At 39.9% G+C, this 27,780-nt stretch overlaps 1 protein-coding gene across 1 annotated transcript in view; it reads right to left on the bottom strand.

The window, feature by feature from the left end:
* RGSL1 (regulator of G protein signaling like 1) overlaps nucleotides 1-27,780 on the bottom strand; it is a 66,502-nt gene that overhangs the window by 19,436 nt on the left and 19,286 nt on the right. The window contains exons 8-15 of the mRNA XM_069546223.1: nucleotides 26,119-26,181; nucleotides 25,451-25,673; nucleotides 21,730-21,837; nucleotides 11,125-11,230; nucleotides 7,206-7,399; nucleotides 4,670-4,787; nucleotides 4,141-4,255; nucleotides 1,585-1,711 (exon numbers count right to left, since the gene is read on the bottom strand). Coding sequence (XP_069402324.1) covers nucleotides 1,585-1,711; nucleotides 4,141-4,255; nucleotides 4,670-4,787; nucleotides 7,206-7,399; nucleotides 11,125-11,230; nucleotides 21,730-21,837; nucleotides 25,451-25,673; nucleotides 26,119-26,181 — 1,054 coding nt within the window. The remainder of the gene's footprint in view (nucleotides 1-1,584; nucleotides 1,712-4,140; nucleotides 4,256-4,669; nucleotides 4,788-7,205; nucleotides 7,400-11,124; nucleotides 11,231-21,729; nucleotides 21,838-25,450; nucleotides 25,674-26,118; nucleotides 26,182-27,780) is intronic.

Raw genomic sequence — 27,780 nt, 5'->3', positions numbered from 1 at the left:
GGGAGAGGGAGGGAGGGAGAGAAAAAGAGAGAAAGAAGAGAGAGAGAGGAATTAACATTTATCAATGGGATCATTCATCACAATTCTATAAAAAAAGCAAGAATACTGACTAAACCTTTTATGTGTGCATGCTGTGTGTTAGGAGTGGGTTGCCAGGCCCTCCTCCAGGGGATCTTCTCCATCCAAGGATCAAACCCATGTCTCTTATATCTCCTGCATTGGCAGGTGGGTTCTTCACCACTAATGCCACCTGGGAAGCCCCTACCCTTTTACAGCACTTACTATTGCCAAGAATAGTTCTAAGAGGCCTTACATGTATTAACTCATTTAATTCTCACAATAACACAATTATTATTTCCATGCTACAGATGAGGCACAGTCACTTACACAGGATCCTCCAGTTAGAAAGTGACAGATTCAAATCTAGGCAATCTGGCTCCAATGTCTGTGACTCTCGTTTTCTGTCTTGCCCTAAAAATGGGATGCCATAAGGGCAGATCTTATGCTGCATATTCATTACTGTATCTCCAGCACCTGGAAAAGTGCTGGCCACACTGTGGATGCTCAAAAAGTGCACTGAATGAACAAATGAACTAACGAATGAGGTAGTTGAGTATATCTATACAAATAACATGAGGAAGTAGTTTTGTAACATGTGAGAATTCAAAGTTCTCAAGACTGATCATTACCCCTGTCTTTTCTGGCTTCTGAAATAGAATGCACTGGGCTCACATCCTCACTATGTGGAACTAGGCTTGCCTTCATACCCAGGACCTGGAGTTCTTGCTAGACCCCAGGCTAATGCAAGCATTGAAAGCAAACAGGACCCTGCAGGGCCTTCCCAGGGACAGACACCTCTACCCGCCACCCCACCCCCCCCCCCACCGCCCCATGTCCCCTGCCTCTTGTTTGTAGAAAAGCTTTAGCCTTCTGTGCCTTCTCTGAGTTCCAAAGGACAAATTGAATCAGAGAAGTGAGAAAATGCGGCAACAACTAAGGAAAAGTGTCAAGCAAGACAATAGTGGTTATCGTTAGTTTATCCAACCAAGGACATTTGGTTCCTCTTCAAAGGCTATAGATAATAATCTACGTGAGCCATATCCTTGAGTTGTTTTATGGACACTAAAAGCCCAATCAGGTGAAAGAAGTTAATTGCATGCTGACCACCAGCATGTAGATCCCAGACCAATTTGAACTAGAAGGTCGATGAGGTTGACCCCCAATTATCTCACTACCAACCAATCAGAGGAATGTCAATGAGCTGATCAGGTACCCTGCAACCCTCTCGCTCATCTTGCCTGTAAAAATCCTTCCCTAAAAGGCAACAGGAGTTCGAGTCTTTTGAGCATGAGCTGCCCATGCTCCTTGTTTGGCTCTGTGTTGGATGCCTTGCAAAAAATGCTATACCTTTCTTCACCACAACTCAGTGTTAGAAGACTGGCTGTTCTGCAGGTAAGTGAGTGAACCCAGGTGTGGTTCTGCAAGAGTATGACGTAAAGCAATAAGCTCTGTAGCTTCTTACCTGGGTTAACCCTGTAGCTAAAATATCAACAGGGAAGAGGAATAAATAGGGAAGTGACTTACTTTCCTTGCTGTGTACTTCCAGGTGAAGATAGTCTTCAAGTTCCTGGCGTTTATGGGGATGAGACATAAACCTGCGGTAATTACAAAAGCTCCTAATAAAGCTGATCATCTTCAGCCAACCTCTCTTCTGGGGAAAGAGAAAGGAGAGTCACATATTCATTAGCATAGCCTGCTGTTCACTGAATCTACTATGTGCCAGAAACTTGATATTCATTACATTGAATCCTCACATCTCCTTTAAAAAGAGTAAGTTTTAGCTTCAATTTAAAAGTAAGGAAGCTCAGGTCAAAGAACTTATATAACCTTCCCCAGAATAAGCCAAAATCACCCAGGCATGGTTGAGGCCACTGACAATGTTCTTTCTACCATAGTCTTCCTACAGTGAAGATTTGAGATGCCATGAATGGGAGAGGGCATGTGAGAGCTAAAAACAGAGAGACAGAGGACAGAGATAAGCATGAGTCACAGGAAGGGGAATAATAGCTCAAGCAGATTTTGAAATGTTGAAGAAATAAGGAAATGAGTAAATCATTTCTAAGCATTATAAAAGAAAAATATAACTACACATGCACACACTCATACACTGCCCCCCCCCCCACCAACACACAGGGACACATTAAAAATGCATGTTACATTTCTTCACCTATTTCTTAACAGATTACCAGTGACAATTCTCTAGTTTATTTACCCCTTGATAAGCTGATATTCAGAGCCAGAAAGAATCTTGATTAACTAGTTCAGTTGTCTCATTTCATAGAGAGGAAACTTCAATGTAAGCCTGGCTTTAGAGAGCCAGTGAATGAATGAATTTTAGTCGCTAATTTGTGTCTGACTCTTTTATGACCCCATGGACTGTAGCCTGCCAAGTTCCTCTGTCCATAGGATTTCCCAGGCATGAATACTGGAGTGGGTTGCCATTTCCTTCTCCAGGGTACCTTCCTGGAGTTCCCTCCAGGGATCAAACCCGCAGTCTTCTGCAGGCGGATTCCTTAATGCTGAGCTACCTGGGAAGCCCATAGAGAGTCAGTGGCAAAGCATATAAACTACTGGATTTAGCGTCAGAAGTTTTGAGTCTGGAGCCTATCTTTACCTTAATTGGGTAATTTGGGTCAACTTCCTTAATGTATGTCTCAATGTCTCCATGTGAAAGATAGAAACAATAGCCTTCAGGGTTACGGTGAAGGTTAGTCATAATACATGTATATCACTATGTGCAGTGCTCAGCACAAAGCGGGAACTAAGTACATGCTGAATCCTTTTTACACCTTCTTAACTAACAGCAACTGAAAGACCTGAATTAAAACTCAGCATCCTGGTGTTGGATGCAGTATTCTTTTCACTCTCGCAAATGATCATTCATGGTACCCTGACATAGAGTTGAGTTGATCCACATATGGAGGAAATAAAAAGGAGAAAGAAGGGAGCAGCATGTTATCATACCTGGGGTTCGGCATCAGTGGGCATAGGCATTATTTTTTCACTATTCTAATATAATTGTTTTTATCTCACCCAGTGGGTATATAATTTGATATAGTTGTGATTATAATACATATATGATTTGGAGTTCTGTTGGATTAAAAATTTCTTTGTCACATCTTTTTTTAAAAAAATTGAATGAAAATTTCTTTAAACTGTACTCTACAATTTTCAAAAACTTCATACATATGATTTCATATAGTCCCATAATAACTCTTCCTTCCTGACCCTTATCTTGTCCCTCCCTACCTCTCTCTCCTCACTGGTAACCATAAATTCTTCCCTATATCTGTGAGCGGCATAGGCATTCTTTCCCGAGATTCTCTGGCATGATCTTTAGTGTCAAATAGAGTTGGGTGCAAATCGTTCCGATGGCCAGTTCTACCACACGTTGATCAAGTGATTGTTTAAGAGGAGTATGTACTTTTCCCCTCAAACCCTAAGAAGAGACTTTTCTGAATCATATTCCTGTCTCCTCTTTCTTTCCTTCTTCTGTCCTCCCATGGGAGAAAGCATGAGTTTGAAAATTGATGAGCTTGGAAGCAGGAAAGGGTAGGCTTTGTTCCTTAGCCTCCAGAGTTCTCTCTGGGAGCTGCTGGTCTGCAGACACCTGTGTTCAGACCGACCTTTTGTCATACAGTAGGGAGCTCACCCAGCTAAGTGGGGGTCTAACTGTTCCTCTTTGTTAGTGACTGGACATGTAAGTAAGTAAGGGTACAGAGAGGATTATTAAACCCACTTGACTTCACAGTCAATCCGTGTCCCCCAAATCAGCTTTCAGTAGTTAGAAACAAACAAACAAACTGACATTTTGATCTCCATATGACCAGCCTCTGTGCCTGTCATTCAACTGGTTCTAATCACAAATAGTGAAGACAGGGGTTTCTTGAAATTCCCTCTGTAACAATTGCTCTGAGCCTCAAATTCTTCAGTTGTAAATGGGGATTTGAAAACCTATCCCAAAGAGTAGCTGCTTTGATGAATAAATAAGCTAACAGGGAAACTTTTCTGTGTGGTTGGCAACGCCTAGGCAGTGGTTTCCTGCTCCTCAGGCTTGTCTTTGCTATCTTCCCCACTGACCTGGGATTTGTGCAGGTAAACTGCTGTCTTTGAGGGCTTCTTGGGTGAAGCTATTGGTATTTCAGCTTCCTTCTCCAAGGGATGAGGTGGAAACAGTTCTTGGTAATCTTTAAACCTGCCAGCAGGAGACCAGGAATATTAAAGAATGCAAAAACATGGTAGATAAAAGATAACAGTCCAAGCAAACCTCTCTCAGCTTTTGGAGGAAGGGGAGTTTGGTGAATGATGAGATATTCAAAAACACTCCTCTAACCATTCCAATTCTTTGCTCACGTCAGTCTGTTCTTCCTGACCAATACTGTAGTGTTCCTTGCTCAGGGAGGTGAACAGAAATGTGTGTGTGTGTGTGTGTGTGTGTGTGTGTGTGTGTGTGCAGGTAGGCAGGTAAGAGGGTTCAGGGCAAGTTCAGCTTTTATTTTGTAGGGACACTCTGGCAGTGAACCATGAGAGTAGACTCTGAGACTAATGTGACTTTCAGAAGTCAATGAGCAGCTTCAGAGAATCACTGCCTTCACCCAGCAACACTCACCACTTTTCTTCCAGAGATCTCATGACATAGCCCTGGAGCATTAACAATGTTGTTGTGCTGACATGATGCATGAGAGAGACTTCCTTGATAATAGGGGCATTACACTGCAGCATTTGTTCTAAAAAATGCAAGAGAGAAGAAAAGTCATCGTTTTCTTATGTACCATTTCTGAGGTGGCTACGATTTTTTTCATCCAAAAGCCTTACGGTTCCTTGTTCTCAATCTGGCCAGATTTAGCTCTCCACAATTTGTTTGAAAATCTCAAAAGTACATTTGGAATGCTATGTGTATGCGTATTTGTAGAGCAAATACTTCCTGGTTTAGTCCATTCCAAATTTCAAAGATAAGTGTTTAAGGGGAAAGCAATGTTTAAAGGACTCCATTTCTGCAGCTAGTTTGACGTTTTCAGTAAAGGAAGAGAATAGAGGAATAAAAGATTAAAGTTAAGTGGCTGAGGCAGATGGGAAATCCAAGGTTACCAATAAATCTTCTAAGGGCAATATGATTCTCCAGGAGTTCAAAGACTACTGTGTTCATTAAAAAAGATTTAAAAGCTTATTAAGGACAATATCTGCATATTCTTCTTTCTCTTCTAGCTCATTCAAAATGATGCACAAAACTTAATATCCTGAGACTCAACAAATAAATATTACTTATAAGTAAAGACTTGCCCATTTTAGCTTCTCTGGTGGCTCAGATGGTAAAGTGTCTGCCTGCAATGTGGGAGACCTGGGTTCGATCCCTGGGTTGGGAAGATTCCCTGGAGAAGGAAATGGCAACCCACTCCCAGTACTCTTGCCTGGAAAATTTCATGGACAGAGGAGCCTGGTAGGCTACAGTCCATGGGGTTGCAAAGAGTCAGACATGACTGAGCAACTTCACAAGTAAAGATCTGCCCATTTTACTGCTTTTTCTTCTTTCATAATTTATAACCTTATCTTGGTTTAACACAAGCTAAATACACACAAGCCTATCTGTTCATCTGTGTCAAAACAGGAGGCTTCTTCATTGCTTTACAATAAGATTTGTTTACCTCCAGGATGGGATCATGCTCACCCCTTTTTGTTTTCCTCTAGAATTATAGGTCAGTACTTTAACTGCAGTTTCTGCTTCTGGACAAGATGAATTTACATGGATCAGATTTACCCTCCTGCCTTAGGCAAGAAAATAAGACAAAACTTATGCAACAAAAAGATTTTCAGGGAGACAGTTCTCCTTCTCAGCACCTTTCAGTACCCTTTACATCCCACAGATGGTGGACACTCTAGCTTTGCATCCTGCTAACACGTGATTTTGGATTTAACTCCAGTCTACTTATGTAAAGGATCAAATGACTGGAGTTTGAATTCAAGTTTCACTAATTGGACAAGTTAGTTAACTTATCCATGTTTTACTTTCCTCATTAGAAAAATGGAGTTATTTATCCATACCTTCTAAGTTATTTATACCTATCTCTTAAGGATTAAATTAAATCCTACCTTCAGGGTTGAGAGGATATATTTCACATACAAGTCTCTTCTTTTACTTGTGGTATTATACTTTAGATTTGTTATTATTATTTTAGTTTTTCTATAGCAATTTTCCTACTTATAAAAAACTAAATACTAATACATGTTAAGAATTTAAATAAAACTCCTGCGTCAAGCACATTCTGATTGTAACCCACTATCCATTCTGTCTTATCAATATTATACTTCAGCATGGTTACATATAAAAGAACAACAATGCATGTAGTTTTTGGGGGCCTATGTGTCTTTCTTTCAGTTTTATCTTTAAGAAAAAGAATGATAGATTTGATTTATTTTTTCTTCTTTGAAACACTGCATGTTATCACTTATATGTGGAATCTAAAAAATAAAAGAAAAATGAATATAACAGAACATAAACAGACTCACAGATATAGAGAATAAGCTAGTGGTTATCAGTGGGAAGAGGGGAGGGAGGTGGCACAACATAGGAGGAGGGGATGAAGAGATATGAACTATGTATAAGATAAATAAGATATAAGGATATGTTGTTGGATAAAGAAATGGCAACCCACTCTAGTAATCTTGCCTGGAAAAATTGCATGGACAGAGAAGCCTGGTGGGCTAGTGTTCATGGGGTTGCAAGAGTCGGACATGACTTTGTGACTTCACCACCACCACTAAGGATGTATTATATAGCACAGGGACTATAGTCTTTGTATAACATATAACTTTATATAATATAATATATATTATTTATATATAAATATATAACTTTATATAATATATATTATTATATAATATAGTAATTTATAATAACTTTAAGTGGATTATATGCTATAAAAATACTGAATCACTATGCCCTATATCTGAGACAAATCTAATGGAAATTAACTATACTTCAGCTTTTAAAAGTGGATTTATTATTATTCTCTGCTTTCACCATCTTCAGCTTTGTCTCAATACTGCCCCCTGTTCTGTTCTGCTTTCTCAGAGAGAGAGCAGTCTCTTCCCCAAACCTAAGATTCTCAAGGGTAAAGGAAACAAATTCAGGAGGGGAGAATGCATACCAGGAGAGTGTTTGCCGTGGAAGAAAGTCTTGATTACGTTTTCAAAGAGAGACCTATAAATCTTTTCATTTGTCTCAACGCTGATCTTCTGTATGGCTACCAGGAACTGCAGTGGGGTTTCAGCCCTCCGTTCTCTGAGGAACTCCCTGAAGAACTCCAAGTGCTGCGTGTTTAGGAGGACTTCTGTCAAGTTTCTGGAAAACAAGAAAGCATCATTGGTGAAGAGAAAGAGACGGTGACCCTGGATTCTGCTCCAATTAGGAAATGGGGAAGGGCCTCTCCCAGACTTCAGGGCTTCGAACTGTGATTGAAGAGCAGAGTGGATAAAGTGGTTACTCTTATTTCCTAGAGATTAACTTAATGTATAATATATATGATATAATTATATATCATATATATTATAATTATATAATATAATAAGTAATGATATAAATTACTTATTTCCTAGAGATTAACTTAATGTACCCATCCTAAGCTTGGTCTAATCATTTGACAACCCCAAATGGAAGAAGAGAAGGAATATTTTAAAGGGGGCTTTTTTTTTTTTCCCAAGGAAAACTTCTTCCATTATGGATTCATTGGCAGTCATTTCAGCAAGACAGAGCATGAGTGACCAGCAGTCGCTATAGATCAATATTTCTAAATTTCCACTGCTGATTTCTTCTTTCACTGTTTCTTGTGTACAGGTGTTACCCTAATGTTTCAACTCAATTCTCTTGACTCTTGCCTTATGATTTTTTTCTGCTAGGTAATCTCTACATCCTCTGTGGTTTCAGTTTTCATTGATATGAGGAAGTGATTCACTGTTACGGTGAAGCTATATCTCTAGTTTCTGTGAACTCCACTTCACAATTTCAGCTGCCCATTGAACCTTATCTTTATGTCATTAGTCATTGGTAGAACCTCTCCATACAAATTCACAAGTTGTCCAACTTGTTCTTCTCCTATTAAATACTTGTCTTGTTAAGAATGATGTTAGCTATAGGTTTTTTTCTTTTTATTTATTTAATTGAAGGATGCTTGCTTTACAATATTGGTTTGATTTCTCTCATTCATCAACATGAATTAGTCATGAATTAGGCTCCTCTGTGTATGGGATTCTCCCAGCAAGAACACTGGAGTAGTTGTCATTTCCTTCTCCAGGGGATCTTACGAAGCCAGGGATCAACCCCGGGGTTTCCTGCAACTCGTGCCTTGGCAGACAGATGCTTTTACCAGTGAGCCACGTGGGAAGCCCATGAATTAGCCACAGGTGTACATATGATCTTTCCCTCTTGAACCTCCCTCACATTTCCCACCCTTTCCCACCCCTTCAGGTTGTTACAGAGCCCCAGTTTGAGTTCCCTGAGTCAAACAGCAAATTTCCCTTGGCTATCTATTCAATATATGGTAATGTATATGCTTTCCTGCTACTCTCTCCATTCATCTCACCCTCTCATAAATGTACTTTTAAAGGATGAGATGATTCCCTTCTAAGTTTATTGAGAATTTTTATTATAAATGGATGCTAGATTTTATAAAATGCTTTTAATGCATCAATCAAGATACTTGTGTGAAGTTTTTTCCCTTATTTTATTAACATGATGCATCATATTAATTTATTTTCAGATGCATTATTTGCATTCCTGGAATAAATCTCACTTGGTTATGGTATATAATCCTTTTTAAATGTGGTTGAATTTGGTTTGCTAATATTTTATTGAGGATTTTCATACCTAGGTTTGAGAGCGTTATTGGTCTGTAGTTTTCTTATGATAATTTTGTTTGGCTTTGGGATCAGGATAATACTTGCTGGCCTCATAAACATATTAGAGGCCTTTTTCCTCTATTTCCTCAAAGAGTTTGTAGACTATTGATAGCATTTATTCTTTAAATATTTCATAGCTTTCTCCAGTGAAGCCATCTGTCTAGACTTTTATCTGTGAGATTTTAAATTATTAATCCAATTTCTTCTCTTGATATAGAGATTTACTCACATTTTCTATTTCTTGAGTCAGTTTCAGAAATTTGGGTATTTCTAGAAATTTCTCTATTTCCTCTAATTGTCATTGTCATACTCCTTGCATTTTCTTACAAACAAGTTAGTTTCTTTAGGGTCAGTGGTTCTCTCTTCTGGTCCAGGTTTTGGAAATCTGTGTCATCTCACTTTTTCCCTTTTGTCAGTATAGTTAATGGTTTATCAATTTTGTTAATCTTTACAAAAAACTTATTTGTGCTTGGATTGTCTCATTTTTCTTCTCTTCATATTATTGATTTCCACTCGTTTATTATTTACTTCCTTCTACTTCCCCCCAGTTTAGTCTGAATATATCATCCCACCACCTTTAGTCTCCATTTTTTTTATTGAAGTATGGCTGATTTATAATGTTATATTAGTTTCAGATATATAATATAGTATTCACAGACTTGAAAATACTAAATTTTCAAATAGACTTGAAAATCTGTTAAAACATAGAATACACAGGGTGAAGGGACATAAAACATAATAGTAGAAAGCTAGATTGGGGGAATTCCCGGGTAGTCTAGTGGTTAGGATTCCACACTTTCACTGCCAAGGGTGCAGGTTCAATCCCTAGTCAGGGAATTAAGTTCCCACAGCTGCATGGAGTGATCAAAAAAAAAAAAAAGAAAGAAGAAAGAGAGAGAGAAAAGGAAAAGAAAAGACTTATTTTATATTCAACTAAACTAGGAACTACATATTTCTGTAGACATAGTGGAGAGTGGTGAACAGTACAAACTGGAACAGCAAAAGGAATAAATGATTGAATTTCAGGGAATAATTCCAGTTCCTTAAAATAAATAAATGATTGAACTTCAGGGAATAGTTTTAGTTCCTTGAAGAGGAGGAAGCTCCATCTAGAGAATTTAGAAGAGACAGAGGACTTATAACCCTCAATGAACATTCTCAGTAACTGAAAACATACTTCTGGAAGCTTTCTCTGTACAAAATATTCTACCAGTGACAGTGACTAACAAATTTGTATGTGCTAATATATCTCTATCATCTATAAGAGAACTTTTCATACAGCCAGTCATTAATAGATAATACTAAATTAAAAATAAGTGCCTGAATGAATGACATGCATAAGAAAATTATCATCAAGTTGAGAAGGTGGAAAACATACTTAAAAAATTAAAAAGTAGTAAAAAATAGAACATGGTAAGTTCTTGTATTTTAAAGGTTTATTACTTCAGAGGAGGTGGAAGTCATAGCAGATATACAACTGGAGAACTTTATTTTGTAGAGATGGAACTTATGCTAAGGTGAGTGGAAAGAAAGAGTGGGCATTTCTGAAAGAAAAGACCACAGACTCTTTGTCTAGCATTGGGAACTTATCAGAGGCTGAGACAAGAAGTAAGGAGCTAGTTAGGAGACTACTACAGCTGTATGCAATCCACAAAAACACAAACTGGCAAGGACATCCATACAAAAATGTTTCTTGGAGTACTATTCATAGCAATGAAAAAGTAAAGATAATATACATGTCCATTAAAAATATATAGTTAAATAAACCATGCAGCAGCCATAGTATGGAAGAAGGTAAATCTATTTATATTGACATGAAAGGATATCCATGATAGCTTGTTAAGTTTTAAAAAGTTATTGTAAAAAAAAAAAAGAATTAATTCTCCAGTATTAAAACTTAAACCTTATACAATTATTTAGACTAGGGCAACAATGTAATTATATTTTGAATTTAATATTTCTGATTTATTAAAAATTATATTTCAGAACAACAACAAAAAAGAAACAGTTTAAAAAAATAAATAAAAAGTTATTGTATAATATATATTGCATGGTACAAATTTTAGAAAATAAATAGTGATTTAAAATAACAAAGTATCCCTGTGCATGTACAGAATAATTAAGGAGAGCGTGTGCCTGGACATATTGCTGTGACCAGATCCTATGTCTTACCTGGGTCTTATCGAAGGCTTCCTCACATTAGCCCTTTTAAATACTGACATTCTCCTTTTTGAGGGTAAAATCGTCTTTGGTTCTCTGAAAATTTCTACAGTAAAATCTAAAAATAAAATTACAAAAGTGTGGAACATCATATTATGAAAAACACTGCAGACAGTAAGAAAGAACAAAGTATGAAGGACATTATCATACATTGAATGCGTGTAGAAAAACCGAAGTCCCCAGTGGCCAGTGGCCTGAGATAGCAGCTGTTATGGGGACTTGCTCCCTAAAACTCTCCTTCATGGATCAGTCTTGTCGTGGCAAAGGGACTTATGTAACCCTATGAAGCTATGAACCATGCTGTGCAGGGCCACTCAAGATGGATGGGTCATAGCGAAGAGTTCTGACAAAACCTGGTCCACTGAGGAAGGAAATGGTAACCCACTCCAGTATTCTTGACTGGACTAACCCGTGAACAGTATACAAAGGCAAAAAGATAAGACACCGGAATATGAGCCCCTCAGGTTGGAAGGTGTCCAGTACGCTACTGAAGAAGCCCAGAGGACAATTACTAATAGCTCCAGTAACAGTGAAGCAGCTGGGCCAATGTGGAAACAACGATCAGTTGTGGACATGTCTTGTGGTAAAAGAAAATGCTGTAAAGAACAATATTGCACAGGAACCTGGAATGTTAGGTTCATGAATCAAGGTAAATAGGACATGGCCAAGAAGGAGATGGCAAGAGTGAACATTGACATCTTCAGTTCAGTTCAGATAAGTGGCTCAGTTGTGTCCGACTCTTTGTGACCCCATGAATCACAGCACACCAGGTCTCCCCTGTCCATCACCAAATCCCAGAGTTCACTCAAACTCATGTGCATCGAGTTGGTGATGCCATCCAGCCATCTCATCCTCTGTTATCCTCTTCTCCTCCTGCCCCCAATCCCTCCCAGCATCAGGGTCTTTTCCAATGAGTCAACTCTTCACTTGGGGTGGCCAAAGTATTGGAGTTTCAGCTTCAGCATCAGTCCTTCCAATGAACACCCAGGACTGGTCTCCTTTAGGATGGACTGATTGGATCTCCCTGCAGTCCAAGGGACTCTCAAGAGTCTTCTCCAACACCACAGTTCAAAAGCATCAATTCTTCGGCGCTCAGCTTTCTTCACAGTCAAACTCTCACATCCATACATGACCACAGGAAAAACCATAGCCTTGACTAGATGGACCTTTGTTGGCAATAATATCTCTGCTTTTTAATATGCTATCTAGGTTGGTCATAACTTTCCTTCTAAGGAGTAAGTGTCTTTTAATTTCATGGCTGTAATCACCATGTGCAGTGATTTTGGAGCCCCCCAAAATAACGTCTGACACTGTTTCCACTGTTTCCCCATCTAGTTCCCATGAAGTGATGGGAGCAGATGCCATGATCTTTGTTTTCTGAATGTTGAGCTTTAAGCCAACTTTTTCACTCTCCACTTTCACTTTCATCAAGAGGCTTTTTAGCTCCTCTTCACTTTCTGCCATAAGGGTGGTGTCATCTGCATATCTGAGGTTATTGATATTTCTCCCAGCGATCTTGATTCCAGCTTGTGTTTCTTCCAGTCCAGCGTTTCTCATGATGTACTCTGCATATAAGTTAAATAAGCAGGGTGACAATATACAGCCTTGATGTACTCTCTTTCCTATCTGGAACCAGTCTGTTAATCCATGTCCAGTTCTAACTGTTGCTTCCTGACCTGCATATAGGTTTCTTAGGAGGCAGGTCAGGTGGTCTGGTATTCCCATCTCTTTCAGAATTTTCCACAGTTTATTGTGATCCACACAGTCAAATGCTTTGGCATAGTCAATAAAGCAGAAATAGATGTTTTTTTGGAACTCTCTCGCTTTTTCGATGATCCAGCGGATGTTGGCAATTTGATCTCTGGTTCCTCTGCCTTTTCTAAAACCAGCTTGAACATCTGGAAGTTCACAGTTCACATATTGCTGAAGCCTGGCTTGGAGAACTTTGAGCATTACTTTACTAGCGTGTGAGATGAGTGTAATTGTGCAGTAGTTTGAGCATCCTTTGGCATTGTCTTTCTTTGGGATTGGAATAAAAACTGACCTTTTCCAGTCCTGTGGCCACTGCTGAGTTTTCCAAATTTTCTGGCATGTTGAGTGCAGCACTTTCACAGCATCATCTTTCAGGATTTGAAAGAGCTCAACTGGAATTCCATCACCTCCACTAGCTTTGTTCGCAGTGATGCTTTCTAAGGCCCACTTGACTTCACATTCCAGGATGTCTGGCTGTAGGTGAGTGATCACACCATCATGATTATCTTGGTCGTGAAGATCTTTTTTGTGCAGTTCTTCTGTGTATTCTTGCCACCTCTTCTTAATATCTTCTGCTTCTATTAGGTCCATACCATTTCTGTCCTTTATTGAGCCCATCTTTGCATAAAATGTTCCCTTGGTAGCTCTAATTTTCTTGAAGAGCTGTCTAGTCTTTCCCATTCTGTTGTTTTCCTCTATTTCTTTGCACTTATCACTGAGGAAGGTCAGGTGGTCTGGTATTCCCAACTCTTTCAGAATTTTCCACAGTTTATTGTGATCCACACAGTCAAAGGCTTTGGCATCTTAGGTATCAGTGAACTAAAATGGATGGGAATGGGCAAATTTAATTCTGAAGATCATTATATCTACTACTGTGGGCAAGAATCCCTTAGAAGAAATGGAATAGCCCATATAGTCAACAAAAGAGTCTGAAATACAGTACTTGGGTGCAATCTCAAAAACAACAGAATGATTTTGGTTCATTTCCAAGGCAAACCATTCAACATCACAGTCATCCAAGTCTATGCTCTTACCACTGAAGCTAAAGCAGTTGAAGTTGACCAGTTCTATGAAGACCTACAAGACATTCCAGAACTAACACCAAAAAAAAAAAAAATGTAGTTTTCATCATAAGGGATTGGAATGCAAAAGTAGGAAATCAAGAAATATGCAGAGTAACAGGTAAGTTTGGCCCTGAAGTACAAAATGAAACAGGGCAAAGGCTAAGAGAATTTTGTCAAGAAAATAAGCTAGTCACAGCAAACATTCTTTTCCAACAATGCAAGAGATGACTTTACACATGGACATCACCCGATGGTCAATACAGTAATCAGATTATATTCTTTGCAGCCAAAGATGGAGAAGGTCCATACAGTCAGCAAACACAAGATCTGGAGCTGATGGTGGCTCATGAGTTCCTTAGTGTAAAATTCAGATTTAAATTGAAGAAAGTAGGGGAAACCAGTAGCCCATTCAAGTATGACCTAAATCAAATCCTTTGGGATTATACAGTGGAGGTGATGAATAGATTCAAGGGATTAGACCTGATAGAGTGCCTGAAGAACTATGGACAGAGGTTTGTAACACTGTATAGGAGGCAGTGACCAAAACCATCCCAAAGAAAAAGACATGCAAGAAGGCAAAATGATTGTCTGAGGAGGCCTTACAAATAGCTGAAACAAAGAAGAGAGATGAAAGGCAAAGGAGGAAGGGAAAGATACACCAAACTGAAGGCAGAGTTCTAAAGAAGAGCAAGGAGAGATAAGAAAGCCTTCTTAAGTGAACAATGCAATGAAATAGAGGAAAACAATACAATGGGAAAGACCAGAGATCTCTTCAAGAAAATTGGAGATACCAAGGGAACATTTCATGCAAAGACGGGCATAATAAAGGACAGAAATGGCAAGGACTAAACAGAAGCAGAAGATATTAAGAAGAAGTGGCAAGAATGCACAGAAGAATTGTACAAAATAGATCTTAATGATCCGGATAACCATGATGGTGTGGTCACACCTAGAGCCAGACATCCTGGAGTGTGAAGCCAAGTGGGCCCTAGGAAACATACTACAAACAAAGCTAGTGGAGGTGATGAAATTCCAGCTGAGCTATTTCAAATCCTAAAAGATGATGCTGTTAAAGTGTTGCACTAAGTACTATATATTAGCTACTGAATATACTGACTTTACATATAAAAACACATATAGATTATAAGTAAATGCATAGGGAAAAATATACTATGCTAACACTAGTCAAAAGAAAGAAAGAGGACTTCCCTGTAGTCTAATGGTTAAGAATCTGCTTGGCAATGCAGGGGACACAGGTTCTATCCCTGGTTGGGGAAGATTCCACACGCAACTGAGCCCATGCACCACAACCACTGAGCCCTCACGCTAGAGCTCATGCTTTGCAATGAGAAGCCACGGCAATGAGAAGCCCACAGGCCACAACTAGACAGTAGCCCCCACTAGCCTCAACTAGAGAAGGCCTGTGCATAGCAATGAAGACCCAGCATAGCCAAAAATAAGTTTTTTCTTTTTTAAAAGAAGAGTATTAATTTTATACAGAACAGTCTTCAGAGAAAGGAGTGATATCAGAGATTAAAAAAAAGTATTACATAATGATAGAGGGGTCAACTCTCTAAGAAGATACAACAATTTTTAACATACATGTGCCTACTGGAGTATCAAACTATGTGAACAAAACAAGAGTTCTATGTGTGATAGAACTACAAGGAGGAAAATGTAAATCCGCTTTCAAAGTTGGACACTTCAACACTCCTCCGTCACAGATGGAAAGATCCAGCAGGCAGGATAAGGATCTAGTTGAAATCAACAACACCATTAATCAACTGGAGCAATCAACTAGATAGCTACAAACCATTATATCAAACAGCAGTAGAATACACACTTTGCTGAAGCTCACATGAAACATTTACCAGTGCTGAACACATTCTGGGCCATACACATACCTTAAAAAATTTAAATGAATAGAAACCATACATCTGCTGTCAGACCACAAAGCAATTAAACTAGAACTCAGTGACAGAAATATAGCTGGAAAATCTCAAAACACATGGAGATTTAAAAACATACTTCTAATAACACATGGGTCAAAGAAGAAATTTTAAAAGTATTTTAAATTAAATAAAAATGAAAGCACAACTTATCAAAATTTGGGAGATGACAAAAAGTAGCAATTAGAGGAACATGTATAGCATTTCATGCATATATAAAAATAGAAGAAAGATCATCTAAATCAATCATCTAAGTTTCTACCTTAGGAAGATGAAAAAAGAAGAGCAAATAAAATCCAAAGTAAGCAGAGGAGAAGAAATCATAGAACTTAGAGCAGAATTCAATGAAAATGTAAGGAAATCAATAGAGAAAATCAATGAAGACAAAACACGGTTCTTTGAAAAAATCAATAATGTCAATAAGTCTCTGGCTAGACTAAGAAAAACAGAGAGAGGACACAGATGACTTGTATCAGAAATGAAAGCAAGAATATCACTACAGATACCATAGACTTTTAAAAAGGGTAAGAAAAGAATACTAAGAACAATTCCATGTCATATAGATGAAATGGATCAATTCCTTGAAAGGCACGATTTACCAAAAGTCATACAAAAAGAAATAGATGATCGGAATATATATATATATATATATATATATATATATATATATATATATATTTGAAATATGAAGATCTTTGTATGGTATCTCAAAGCCCATAAATAAACAACCACTAAGAAAGAGGCACTAAAGGATCAAAAAGATGGAGGGACTTAGCCAGTTGATATCAGCAAGTCTGATATCACAGTCCATCTGAAATCACTGTCTGTCACAGTCCATCCTAGCATTGGCACAATGAGCTCATGAACAGAGTAGGTAGGTGAAAGGGATGGAGGCTGTGTATGGACCCAGTAGCATGGGGCCCATACTCATTCAGGCTGATTTAGCTACCAATGCTGCCAAATGTTCAACTTGCCAGTAGGAGACAAACACTAAAACTCACATATTTCAACATCCTTCACGGAAAGCCAGCTACCCACTTGGTGGCAATTTGATGACATTGGACCTTTTTATTCTGGAAGGGGCAGCTGTATTGGACAGGAACTGACATGTATTTCTAACTGTGAGGTTTCAGCTAGCATTCATATTTGGGGCTTACAAGTGTTTGATCCCCTGAATAGGATCCCCCGTAACGTTGCCTCTGATCAAGAGATATCCTTACAGAAAAGCGAATTGGCAAAGGGCATACAATAAATAGTGTGATCCACTGGTTTTGTCACCTGTGAGAGCTGCTGGCCTGGTAGAGTAACAAAGCCATTTTTTGAAGGTCTAGCTGTCTGTCACATCAGCTTGGAGATGATACTTTTTGAAAAATGAGGCATCATCCTCGAGGAAAAACTGAAGACTATAATACGGTGCTGTGGCCCCCAGTGAGTCGAATATTGAATATGAGAATCAAGGGATGACAGTAGAAGAGTCACCATTTACCATCAGTATTGGCGACTTCCTTAGGGAAATTTTTAATCCTTACAACTTTAGGTTCTGTGGATCTGGACCAGTGCTGCCCAATAGAAATATAATGGGAGCCACATGTATTATATAAATTTAAAATTTCTAGCAGTCAAATTGAAAAAAAAAAAAACTGAAAGGAAAAGAGTGAAATTAATTTTAGTAATGTGCTTCCAGACTCCTGGAAGAACTGTTCCAAGATGGGTTAAAATTTCCTTACAAAGTAAGTGGACAATACTGAGTGCTCTGGTGCATTGCCTTAGCTCATTTCTTTAGGAGAAAAGCACTCATTTTCCCAGCTGCCTGGAGTTATTGGCTGCTGCCACGGGTGAGGTCCCCTCTGGAAGTAAGTGTCTTTGGCCAAAGGGCACTGCCTGACCCAAGGTTATGTCCTCCCAAAGTCAGTCACATCCCATGTGAGTCAGTAAGGAGGTACAAGTTTCTTGCCTCAGTGAGGGACAACTCTGCAGGAGGGCTGAGAGGAGCCACTCCACGTTCAAGGTCAGGAGGGGCAGTGGTGAGGAGATACGCCTCATCCAAGGTAAGGAGCAGCGGCAGTGTTTTGCTGGAGCAGCCATGAAGAGATACCCCACGTCCAAGGTAAGAGAAACCCAAGTAAGATGGTAAGTGTTGCGAGAGGGCATCAGAGGGCAGACACATTGAAACCATAATCACAGAAAATTAGTCAATCTAATCACATGGACCACAGCCTTGTCTAACTCAATGAAACTAAGCCATGCCCTGTGGGGCCACCCAAGATGGGCGGGTCATGGTGGAGAGGTCTGACAGAATGTGGTCCACTGGAGAAGGGAATGGCAAGCCACTTCAGCATTCTTGCCTTGAGAACTCAATGAACAGTATGAAAAGGCAAAATGATAGGATACTGAAAGAGGAACTCCCCTGGTCAGTAGGTGCCCAATATGCTACTGGAGATCAGTGGAGAAATAACTCCAGAAAGAATGAAGGGATGGAGCCAAAGCAAAAACAATACCCAGCTGTGGATGTGACTGGTGATAGAAGCAAGATCCAGTGCTGTAAAGAGCAATATTGCATAGGAACCTGGAATGTCAGGTCCATGAATCAAGGCAAATTGGAAGTGGTCAAACAAGAGATGGCAAGGGTGAACGTCGACATTCTAGGAAGCAGCGAACTAAAATGGACTGCAATGGGTGAATTTAACTCAGATGACCATTATATCTACTACTGTGGGCAGGAATCCCTTAGAAGAAATGGAGTAGCCATCATGGTCAACAAAAGAGTCTGAAATGCAGTACTTGGATGCAATCTCAAAAATGACAGAATGCTCTCTGTTCATTTCCAAGGCAAACCATTCAACATCACAGTAATCCAAGTCTATGCCCCAACCAGTAACACTGAAGAAGCTGAAGTTGAACAGTTCTATGAAGACCTACAAGACCTTTTAGAACTAACACTCCCAAAAGATGTCCTTTTCATTCTAGGGGACTGGAATGCAAAAGTAGGAAGTCAAGAAACACCTGGAGTAACAGGCAGATTTGGCCTTGGAATATGGAATGAAGCAGGGCAAAGACTAATAGAGTTTTGCCAAGAAAATGCACTGGTCATAGCAAACACCCTCTTCCAACAACACAAGAGAAGACTCTACACATGGACATCACCAGATGGTCAACACTGAAATCAGACTGATTATATTCTTTGCAGCCAAAGATGGAGAAGCTCTATACAGTCAACAAAAACAAGACCAGGAGCTGACTGTGGCTCAGATCATGAGCTCCTTATTGCCAAATTCAGACTTAAATTGAAGAAAGTAGGGAAAACCACTAGACCATTCAGCTATGACCTAAATCAAACCCTTTATGATTATACAGTGGAAGTGAGAAATAGATTTAAGGGACTAGACCTGATAGATAGAGTGCCTGATGAACTATGGATGGAGGTTTGTGACATTGTACAGGAGACAGGGATAAAGACCATCCCCATGGAAAAGAAATGCAAAAAAGCAAAATGGCTGTCTGGGGAGGCCTTACAAATAGCTGTGAAGAGAAGAGAAGTGAAAAGCAAAGGAGAAAAGGAAAGATACAAGCATCTGAATGCAGAGTTCCAAAGAATAGCAAGAAGAGATAAGAAAGCCTTCCTCAGCGATCAATGCAAAGAAATAGAGGAAAACAACAGAACGGGAAAGACCAGAGATTTCTTCAAGAAAATTAGAGATACCAAGGGAATATTTCATGCAAAGATGGGCTCGATAAAGGACGGAAATGGTCTGGACCTAATAGAAGCAGAAGATATTAAGAAGAGGTGGCAAGAATACACAGAAGAACCATACAAAAATATCTTCACAACCAAGAATCACGATGGTGTGATCACTCATCTAGAGCCAGACATCCTGGAATGTGAAGCCAAGTGGGCCTTAGAAAGCATCACTACAAACAAAGCTAGTGGAGGTGATGGAATTCCAGTTGAGCTCTTTCAAATCCTGAAAGATGATGCTGTGAAAGTGCTGCACTCAACATGCCAGAAAATTTGGAAAACTCAGCAGTGGCCACAGGACTGGAAAAGGTCAGTTTTCATTCCAATCCCAAAGAAAGACAATGCAAAAGGATGCTCAAACTACTGCACAATTGCACTCATCTCACACGCTAGTAAAGTAATGCTCAAAATTCTCCAAGCCAGGCTTCAGCAATATGTGAACTGTGAACTTCCAGATATTCAAGTTGGTTTTAGAGAAGGCAGAGGAACCAGAGGTCAAATTGCCAACATCCGATGGGTCATGGAAAAAGCAAGAGAGTTCCAGAAAAACATCTATTTCTGCTTTATTGACTATGCCAAAGCCTTTGACTGTGTGGATCACAATAAACTGTGGAAAATTCTTCAAGAGATGGGAATACCAGACCACCTGACCTGCCTCTTGAGAAATCTGTATGCAGGTCAGGAAGCAACAGTTAGAACTGGACATGGAACAACGGACTGGTTCCAAACAAGAAAAGGAGTTTGTCAAGGCTGTATATTGTCACCTGCTTCTTTAACTTCTATGCAGAGTACAATCATGAGAAACGCTGGGCTGGAAGAAGCACAATTGGAATCAAGATTGCCGGGTGAAATATCAATAACCTCAGATATGCAGATGACACCACCCTTATGGCAGAAAGTGAAGAGGAACTAAAGAGCCTCTTGATGAAAGTGAGAGGAGAGTGAAAAAGTTGGCTTAAAGCTCAACATTCAGAAAACAAAGATCATGGCATTTGGTCCCATCACTTCATGGCAAATAGATGGAGAAACAGTGGAAACAGTATCAGACTTTATTTTGGGGTTCCAAAATCACTGCAGATGGTGATTTTCATTGCAGCCATGAAATTAAAAGACGCTTGCTCCTTGGAAGGAAAGTTATGACCAACCTAGAAAACATATTAAAAAGCAGAGACATTACTTTGCCAACAAAGGTCCATCTAGTCAAGGCTATGGTTTCTCCAATGGTCATGCATGGATGTGAGAGTTGGACTGTGAAGAAAGCGAGAGCCGAAGAATTGATGCTTTTGAACTGTGGTGTTGGAGAAGACTCTTGAGAGTCCCTTGGACTTCAAGGAGATCCAACCAGTCCATCCTAAAGGAAATCGGTCCTGGGTGTTCTTTGGAAGGAATGATGCTGAAGCTGAAACTCCAGTACTTTGGCCACCTCATGCGAAGAGCTGACACACTGGAAAAGACTCTGATGCTGGGAGGGATTGGGGGCAGGAGGAGAAGCGGATGACAGAGGATGAGACGACTGGATGGCATCACTGACTCGATGGACGCGACTCTGAGTGTACTCCGGGAGTTGGTGATGGACAGGGAGGCCTGGCGAGCTGTGATTCATGGGGTCACATTGAATCAGACACGACTGAGCGACTGAACTGAACTGATAGGATCTGCTGATGTTTATCAAAACTACCTCACAGTTCAGCATCTACCTCTGCCCAGTTCTGCTTTCCTCACCCCCATATGGGTGTTATTTCTAAGAACATACCCTCCAACAAATTTCCTTTCACAAAACTATGACTCCAGAAATCTTAGTAGGAGACAAATCTGCATTGTTGAAAACCCCAGAATGATAACTAGTTAAGAAAGTAGGAATTAACAATTCCATCATCGTCTTCACTCATTTACAATTGCATCTGACTTTCATGATGCCCTTCTTTGGCTTTGTAGGAGAAAAGGCAGACGTGGTCATCCTCTGCTGACCATCCTTCTTTTGGTTTACGCCCCTTGAGATTTCGAGATTATCTCTTACCTGGTTGTCTCACATTTTTCCTTGAGTTTAAACACTTACCTAAATGAGGTAATTTTTCACAATATATTTTGTAGTCATCACTGATCTTCTCTATGGCCACCTTTGGATACTTATAACAGAGTTCCTCAAAGGCCATTTTCTCTATGTCTATCAAATAGGGAAAAACAAAAATGGAGTCTTGTTGTCTACTCTGGCTTCAAAGATTCACGCACTTTTTTTTTGTTGTTGTTGTTGCAAGTATTGTCTTTAAAATGCTATTTAAGTAGGACAATAGTGTTTTACTGGAATGTTTATATAGAAAATACAAGTTTCCTAGGCCAAATTAGAAGCAAGAAAATACTGCCTCCCCTGTCCTCTAGAATGAGGGCTTTTGCCCTTCTTGGGGAGACCTGACCCATGGAAATTTTCTGCCTAAGGGTAACTGATATGACTTTGAAAGAAGCACTAAGTGTTAACATATATACTAGAAGTAATTCATCCAAATGAATATGGACCCCTTCAAACCCCATCTGGTATAGGGAGGAACTGCAAATGCATTCAAATATTCTGCTATTGCACCAAAAAATTTGATGCAATTACCTTCAGAAGTGACAACTCATATCTCTGAATATCATCAATAGTTGTGAATAATTGTCCTTTGAGAGTGAATTATTTTTTTCTAAAGGTAGCTATATATCATGTCTAGTCGTGCATGGTGAATTGGGAGGGAAAGACTTTCTGTATTCAAAATGAGATGGGACTGTACGGCTGAGGCAGCAAGAGAAGTTTTAATGAGGTATTAGGCAATCCTAAAGGAAATCAGTCCTGAATATTCATTGGAAGGATGAATATGAACTGATGCTGAAGCTGAAACTCCAATACTTTGGCCACCTGATGCGAAGAACTGACTCACTTGGAAAAGACACTGATGCTGGGAAAGATTGAAGGTGGGAGGAGAAGGGGACGACAGAGGATGAGATGGTCGCATGGCATCACCGACTTGATGGACATGAGTTTGAGTAAACTCCAGGAGTTGGTGATGGACAGGGAAGCCTGGCGTGCTGCAGCCCATGGGGTCGCAAAGTGTCGGACACAACTGAGCAACTTAACTGGTACTGATAGGCAATGGCAGAATAGTAGCACTGTGCCTACCAAGGTCAAAACACTCATTTGTGTTATGAGCTCTGAGATATAAGTCCAGGACTTTTTCAGGTTATACTGGTGGGATCTAGAAGGAATATGGGGTGTGGCCCTCTGAATGTCAGTGTCCTTATGTCAGCATTGTCACTGTCATCATAACCATCTCTCAGTCAGAAGGCTCTGCAGTGGTAAAAGCAGTGGATTATTGTTGCTATTGATTCTGTCTTCTAGTCTTTCATCAATCCCTCCCTTGCTGAGAAACCTTGGGCAAGACTCTTACCTCGGCTCAGTTTCTCTACAAGAAATATGAGAGTATTCTAGCTCTGATGCTCAGAGTTTATGGCATAGTCTGAGTGGAGGCATCAGCCTACTTGGGGAGCCAAGGCCTGGACTTGGACAAATGCACGGGAGGCCCTTCATTGGGGTAGATTTGCATTTCAAGAAAGCAATGGCGGAGGGTATGCTGGAGGGAGGGAGGGAGGGGGCATCTCCATGGAGGTGATTACCACTCTTCCTGGTCCCTCCTGGCATTTCATGGCCATCAAGGGGAATGCCCCTTGCCCAGCATGTGTAAGGTCAAATTTATCAGCCATCCTTTCACTTTTCTCTTGATTCCTGGGAGAGGATTTGGAATGTTTGGGATTTACAGAAGAGGAAATCCTAAGGTAAATCAGATGGCCTGTTCATGCTAGCTTTTAATAATTCATGCCCAAGTATGTTCCAAAGGGCAAGCACCCAAAGCAGCCTGCTTTGTACACAGAGTGCACATCAAGATTTTAAAAGAGGTGAGGGTTACATTTTTAGTGGAATCTAACAAGTACTACTTGTTGAGGACCTACTTGCTGTGCAAATGCATTACCGCCTATCCTTTCAGCAGTGTCATCATCCCCATTCTACAGATGAGGAAATGAGACTCAGGGAGATACAGTGGCTGGCCAAGTAAGCTCACAGAGCAAAGGAGTGGTAGAAATGAATTTTCAAAGATCTTGATTACAAATTTCATGGCTGCAATCAGCATCTGCAGTGATTTTGGAGCCCCCAAAAATAAAGTCAGCCACTGTTTCCCCATCTATTTGCCATGAAGTGGGCTCCAAAATGGCTGATTGCAGCCATGAAATTAAAAGACACTTACTCCTTGGAAGGAAAGTTATGATCAACCTAGAAAGCATATTCAAAAGCAGAGACATTACTTTGCCAACAAAGGTCCGTCTAGTCAAGGCTATGGTTTTTCTAGTCGTCATGTATGGATGTGAAAGATGGACTATAAAGAACGCTGAGTGCCGAAGAATTGATGCTTTTGCACTGTGGTGTTGGAGAAGTCTCTTGAGAGTCCCTTGGACTACAAGGAGATCCACCCAGTCCATTCTAAAGGAGATCAGTGCTGGGTGTTCATTGGAAGGACTGATGTTGAAGCTGAAGCTCCAAATCTTTGGCCACCTGAAGCGAAGAGCTAACTCATTTGAAAAGACCTTGATGCTGGGAAAAATTGAGGGCAGGAGGAGAAGGGGACAACAGAGGATGAGATGGTTGGATGGCATCACCAACTCAATGGACATGGGTTTGGGTGGACTCCGGGAGTTGGTGATGGACAGGGATCGCTGGTATGCTGCGATTCATGGGGTCGCAAAGAGTCGGACATGACTGAGCGACTGAACTGATTACTAATATGTATGTCGTGACTCAACAGAATGTCAAAAAACAGTTATTACCAGCTTTTACAAAATGAAATGGAATAATATAGAGAGTACATAATCTTATGTAATAAGGACAGGTGTTGCTTTGTGAAAAAATTTTAATATATATTTATACACACACATACATATATAGGTATATGTTTCCTGAAATGAAGTCAAAAGTATTTATCGTGCTTTGAAGTTTGAGAAATATTGCAGTACTCTGACTGCCTCAGCACTGATAATTAAAGCAGTTTGTTCAATTTGAACAATACTGGCTACTTTTACTATTGCCAAATGTTGTGTTAATAGCTTTCATGGATGGTCTTGGGTCATCTTCACAACAAGCCTATTATTCCTATTTTAGAGTTGAGAGAAACGGGGCTGGAAGATAGGTTAAATACATTGTTCAGGTTCACACAGTCACTAGCAGAGCTAGGATATAACCCAGATCTGTGGGACAGCGGAGCCTTGTGTTTCTAACCAAGGCTCTCCACTGCCTGGGTGGCTGGTGTGTTATGTTGGGGGAAGCAAGTGGCTGTTAAAATATATATTCACAGAAATGTCTTAGAGCTGATTCTGGGGAGGTATGGCACATGTTTTTCAGATGCATGAAAGGGAGTAATCAGTATAACTGTGGTGATGTCTTGGTGGGCATGAGCCTGGTCAAACTTGAGTTCTCTGGTTCCCTTTCAGAGCCAGTGGGGGGCTCTGCAGTCAGTCAGTCTGGATTCAGATCTTGACTCTGCCACTTACTGTGTGACCTTGGAAATGTAACTTGTGCTTTCTGCGCCTCAGTCACCCTGTACTTACCTCACGTGTTATTTGGAAGATCAAATGAGGTCCTCTTTATCACCTTTGCACTGCATAGTGCTGACACATAGTAAATACTTAATGTTAAAATACTAATATTTCACAGCTGCTTGTATGTAAAGTTAAAAAAAAAGAATTATGGTGAGTGACCTTACCTGTCAGAAACACTGGAGACTTCCTTTCTACCCGGAGGGACCCACCTTGCTTCAGGTCCTCAGTAGCTATCTTTTGCCATTGCATAGATTCCATTTCTTCCATGTTAGCCAAACCCTGGCTTAACTCCAGTGATTCCTCAAATCTCTTGTAAAGAAGAATGATGTCTTCTTTGCCTATAGATTCTTTTTTATGCCACTTGGTGCTGATGATCCTGCTCTGAGTCTAAGAGAAGGAGATGGTGGCAGACAGCATTTGCTATAGGAACTAGGCCAGAAGCAAGATTTTTACAGCTCGGTCCTTCTTTGCCTCCCTGTCACCTGGACTCTGATTATTTTCAGTTTGTTAAGAACTATTGTTCCTTTACAGATACACACACACACACACACACACACACACACACCCCATACATAGCACACATCTTTGAATCAAACTCCTTCTCTGTAAGTGAGAAATTCTATATGAATGTGACTTCTTCAAAGCCAGCTTATGCACTTGAATCTTTTTCCTTGAGAGGTTTCTCTTTAGAACATCAGAGACCATCCACCCCAGTTGATAGAAAACTACTTAACATTTCATTGACTTTAACAAAGAGCACTTCTGAAAGAGCAGTAACTCCCTTTTCTTCCCTCAACCTCATGATTCCTCCCCAACTCAAAGTCCCTCCTACTGTAAAAATGAGAAACCAGTAGTCCTCTTCATCCAGGAATTCAGTATACCAGGGGCTGAGGATCTGAAATCCAAATACAACATAAGCATTATGAGGAGATGCTTGCTCCCTCTGTCCTACTAGTATTCACATGGGAGAAGAGAAGGCTGCAGATTCTGGATTCTCTAATTTGGAGATATGGAATAGCAAACATTAGCCATGACCAACCAGGAAGTATTCCTTTGTCTCTCTGAGTATGACAGCTCCCGTCACAGCCTCTCTCTGAATCTTAGAGAACAGTGATTGATATGTACCTAAGAAGAGGCTTCCCTAGTAGCTCAGACGGTAAAAAGTTTGCCTATAGTGCAGGAGACCAGGGTTCAATCCTGAGTCAGAAAGATCCCCTGGAGAAGGGAATGACAATCCACTCCAGTATTCCTGCCTGGCGAATTTCGTGGACAGCGGAGCCTGGCAGGCTACAGTCCATGGGGTCGCAAAGAGCTGGACACAACTGAGCAACTAACATGTTCACCTTCACTTTGAGAATAGAAACAACAAATCCTTTATTGAAGGGCAATTATTTGACATCTACATACTTATTTATTCCTTTGTAAAGTACTATCTCATTTAATTCTTAAAAGGGTCCTGGAAACCAAGCGTCTCTTTTTGGTATGTCTATTCTTAACATCTCCCACTTGAAGCCCTTACCCACTTGAATACTTCATCAGATTAAAACAAACAAATAAACAACAACCAGAAAAATCCCACAAGTCAGTGCTTAGCTAGATTGATTTATCTTCACTTACTTTCATTCATTTGTTAATTTATTTGATAACTATTTTCTGAGCTCCTCCCATGTGCCAGACACCGTGCACATGACTAAGAATACAGAGACCAATAAGCTACAAGCCTGCTCTCAAGGAGTTCACTTTGTCATAAGACTCGTGCTATGACAGAGGTGAGAACAAAGTCCTCTGGGAGCAGAGAAGAGGAAATAATTAGCTATGTTTTCAGTTCAGAAAATCCAAGAAAAGTTCATAAAGGCAAGAAGAATTAAATCACAATTTATACCTTGCAGTATAAGTAGGAGCTCATCATTCTGACATGGAGTAAAGGGCTTTCAGCTAATCAGAAGAGATAAAGCAAAGAGACAGAGAAGGGAAAGAAAATGTATGAGAACAATGAGTATTCCAGGATGGCTGAGCTGCAGCATTCTTGTAAAGAGCTCAGGGCTGGGGCAATGGCAAGGAATGTGGTAGAGAAGGCCGATTCAGACTATATATAAGGAACTTGAATGGTTTGATAAGTAGTCTGGACATTATTTTACAGGCAATAAGTTGCTTATAATAATTTAAAAGAAACGTAAGATTGTCTCCAGAAATTGCCCAAGTCATGCTGCCAAAAGGTGAGTTTAAGAGCATGAGTTTTAATAACTTTATCAGATGTCGTAGGCTTCTGAGGAAACCAAAGTGAAGTATATTCCTGAAAGAATTCAACTCAGTGATTGAATAATAGCAATCTATAATGTAGCATAGTGTTACTAATGGATAAGCTCTAAATATATATGTATCAAATATTAAGACAACATGTGAAATGAGTATTCCATTGATGTCTATTTAGGTTTCAAAGATTTATGAGTGGCGACATCAGCATCATGGTATAAGATGCTCCCTTTGTCTCTCT

The sequence above is a fragment of the Ovis canadensis genome, chromosome 12, assembly GCF_042477335.2.
Source record: "Ovis canadensis isolate MfBH-ARS-UI-01 breed Bighorn chromosome 12, ARS-UI_OviCan_v2, whole genome shotgun sequence".
In the NCBI taxonomy this organism is placed as follows: Eukaryota; Metazoa; Chordata; class Mammalia; order Artiodactyla; family Bovidae; genus Ovis; species Ovis canadensis.
The sequence above is the reverse complement of the archived record's forward strand: the minus strand, read 5'-3'. Positions and strand labels throughout refer to the sequence as shown.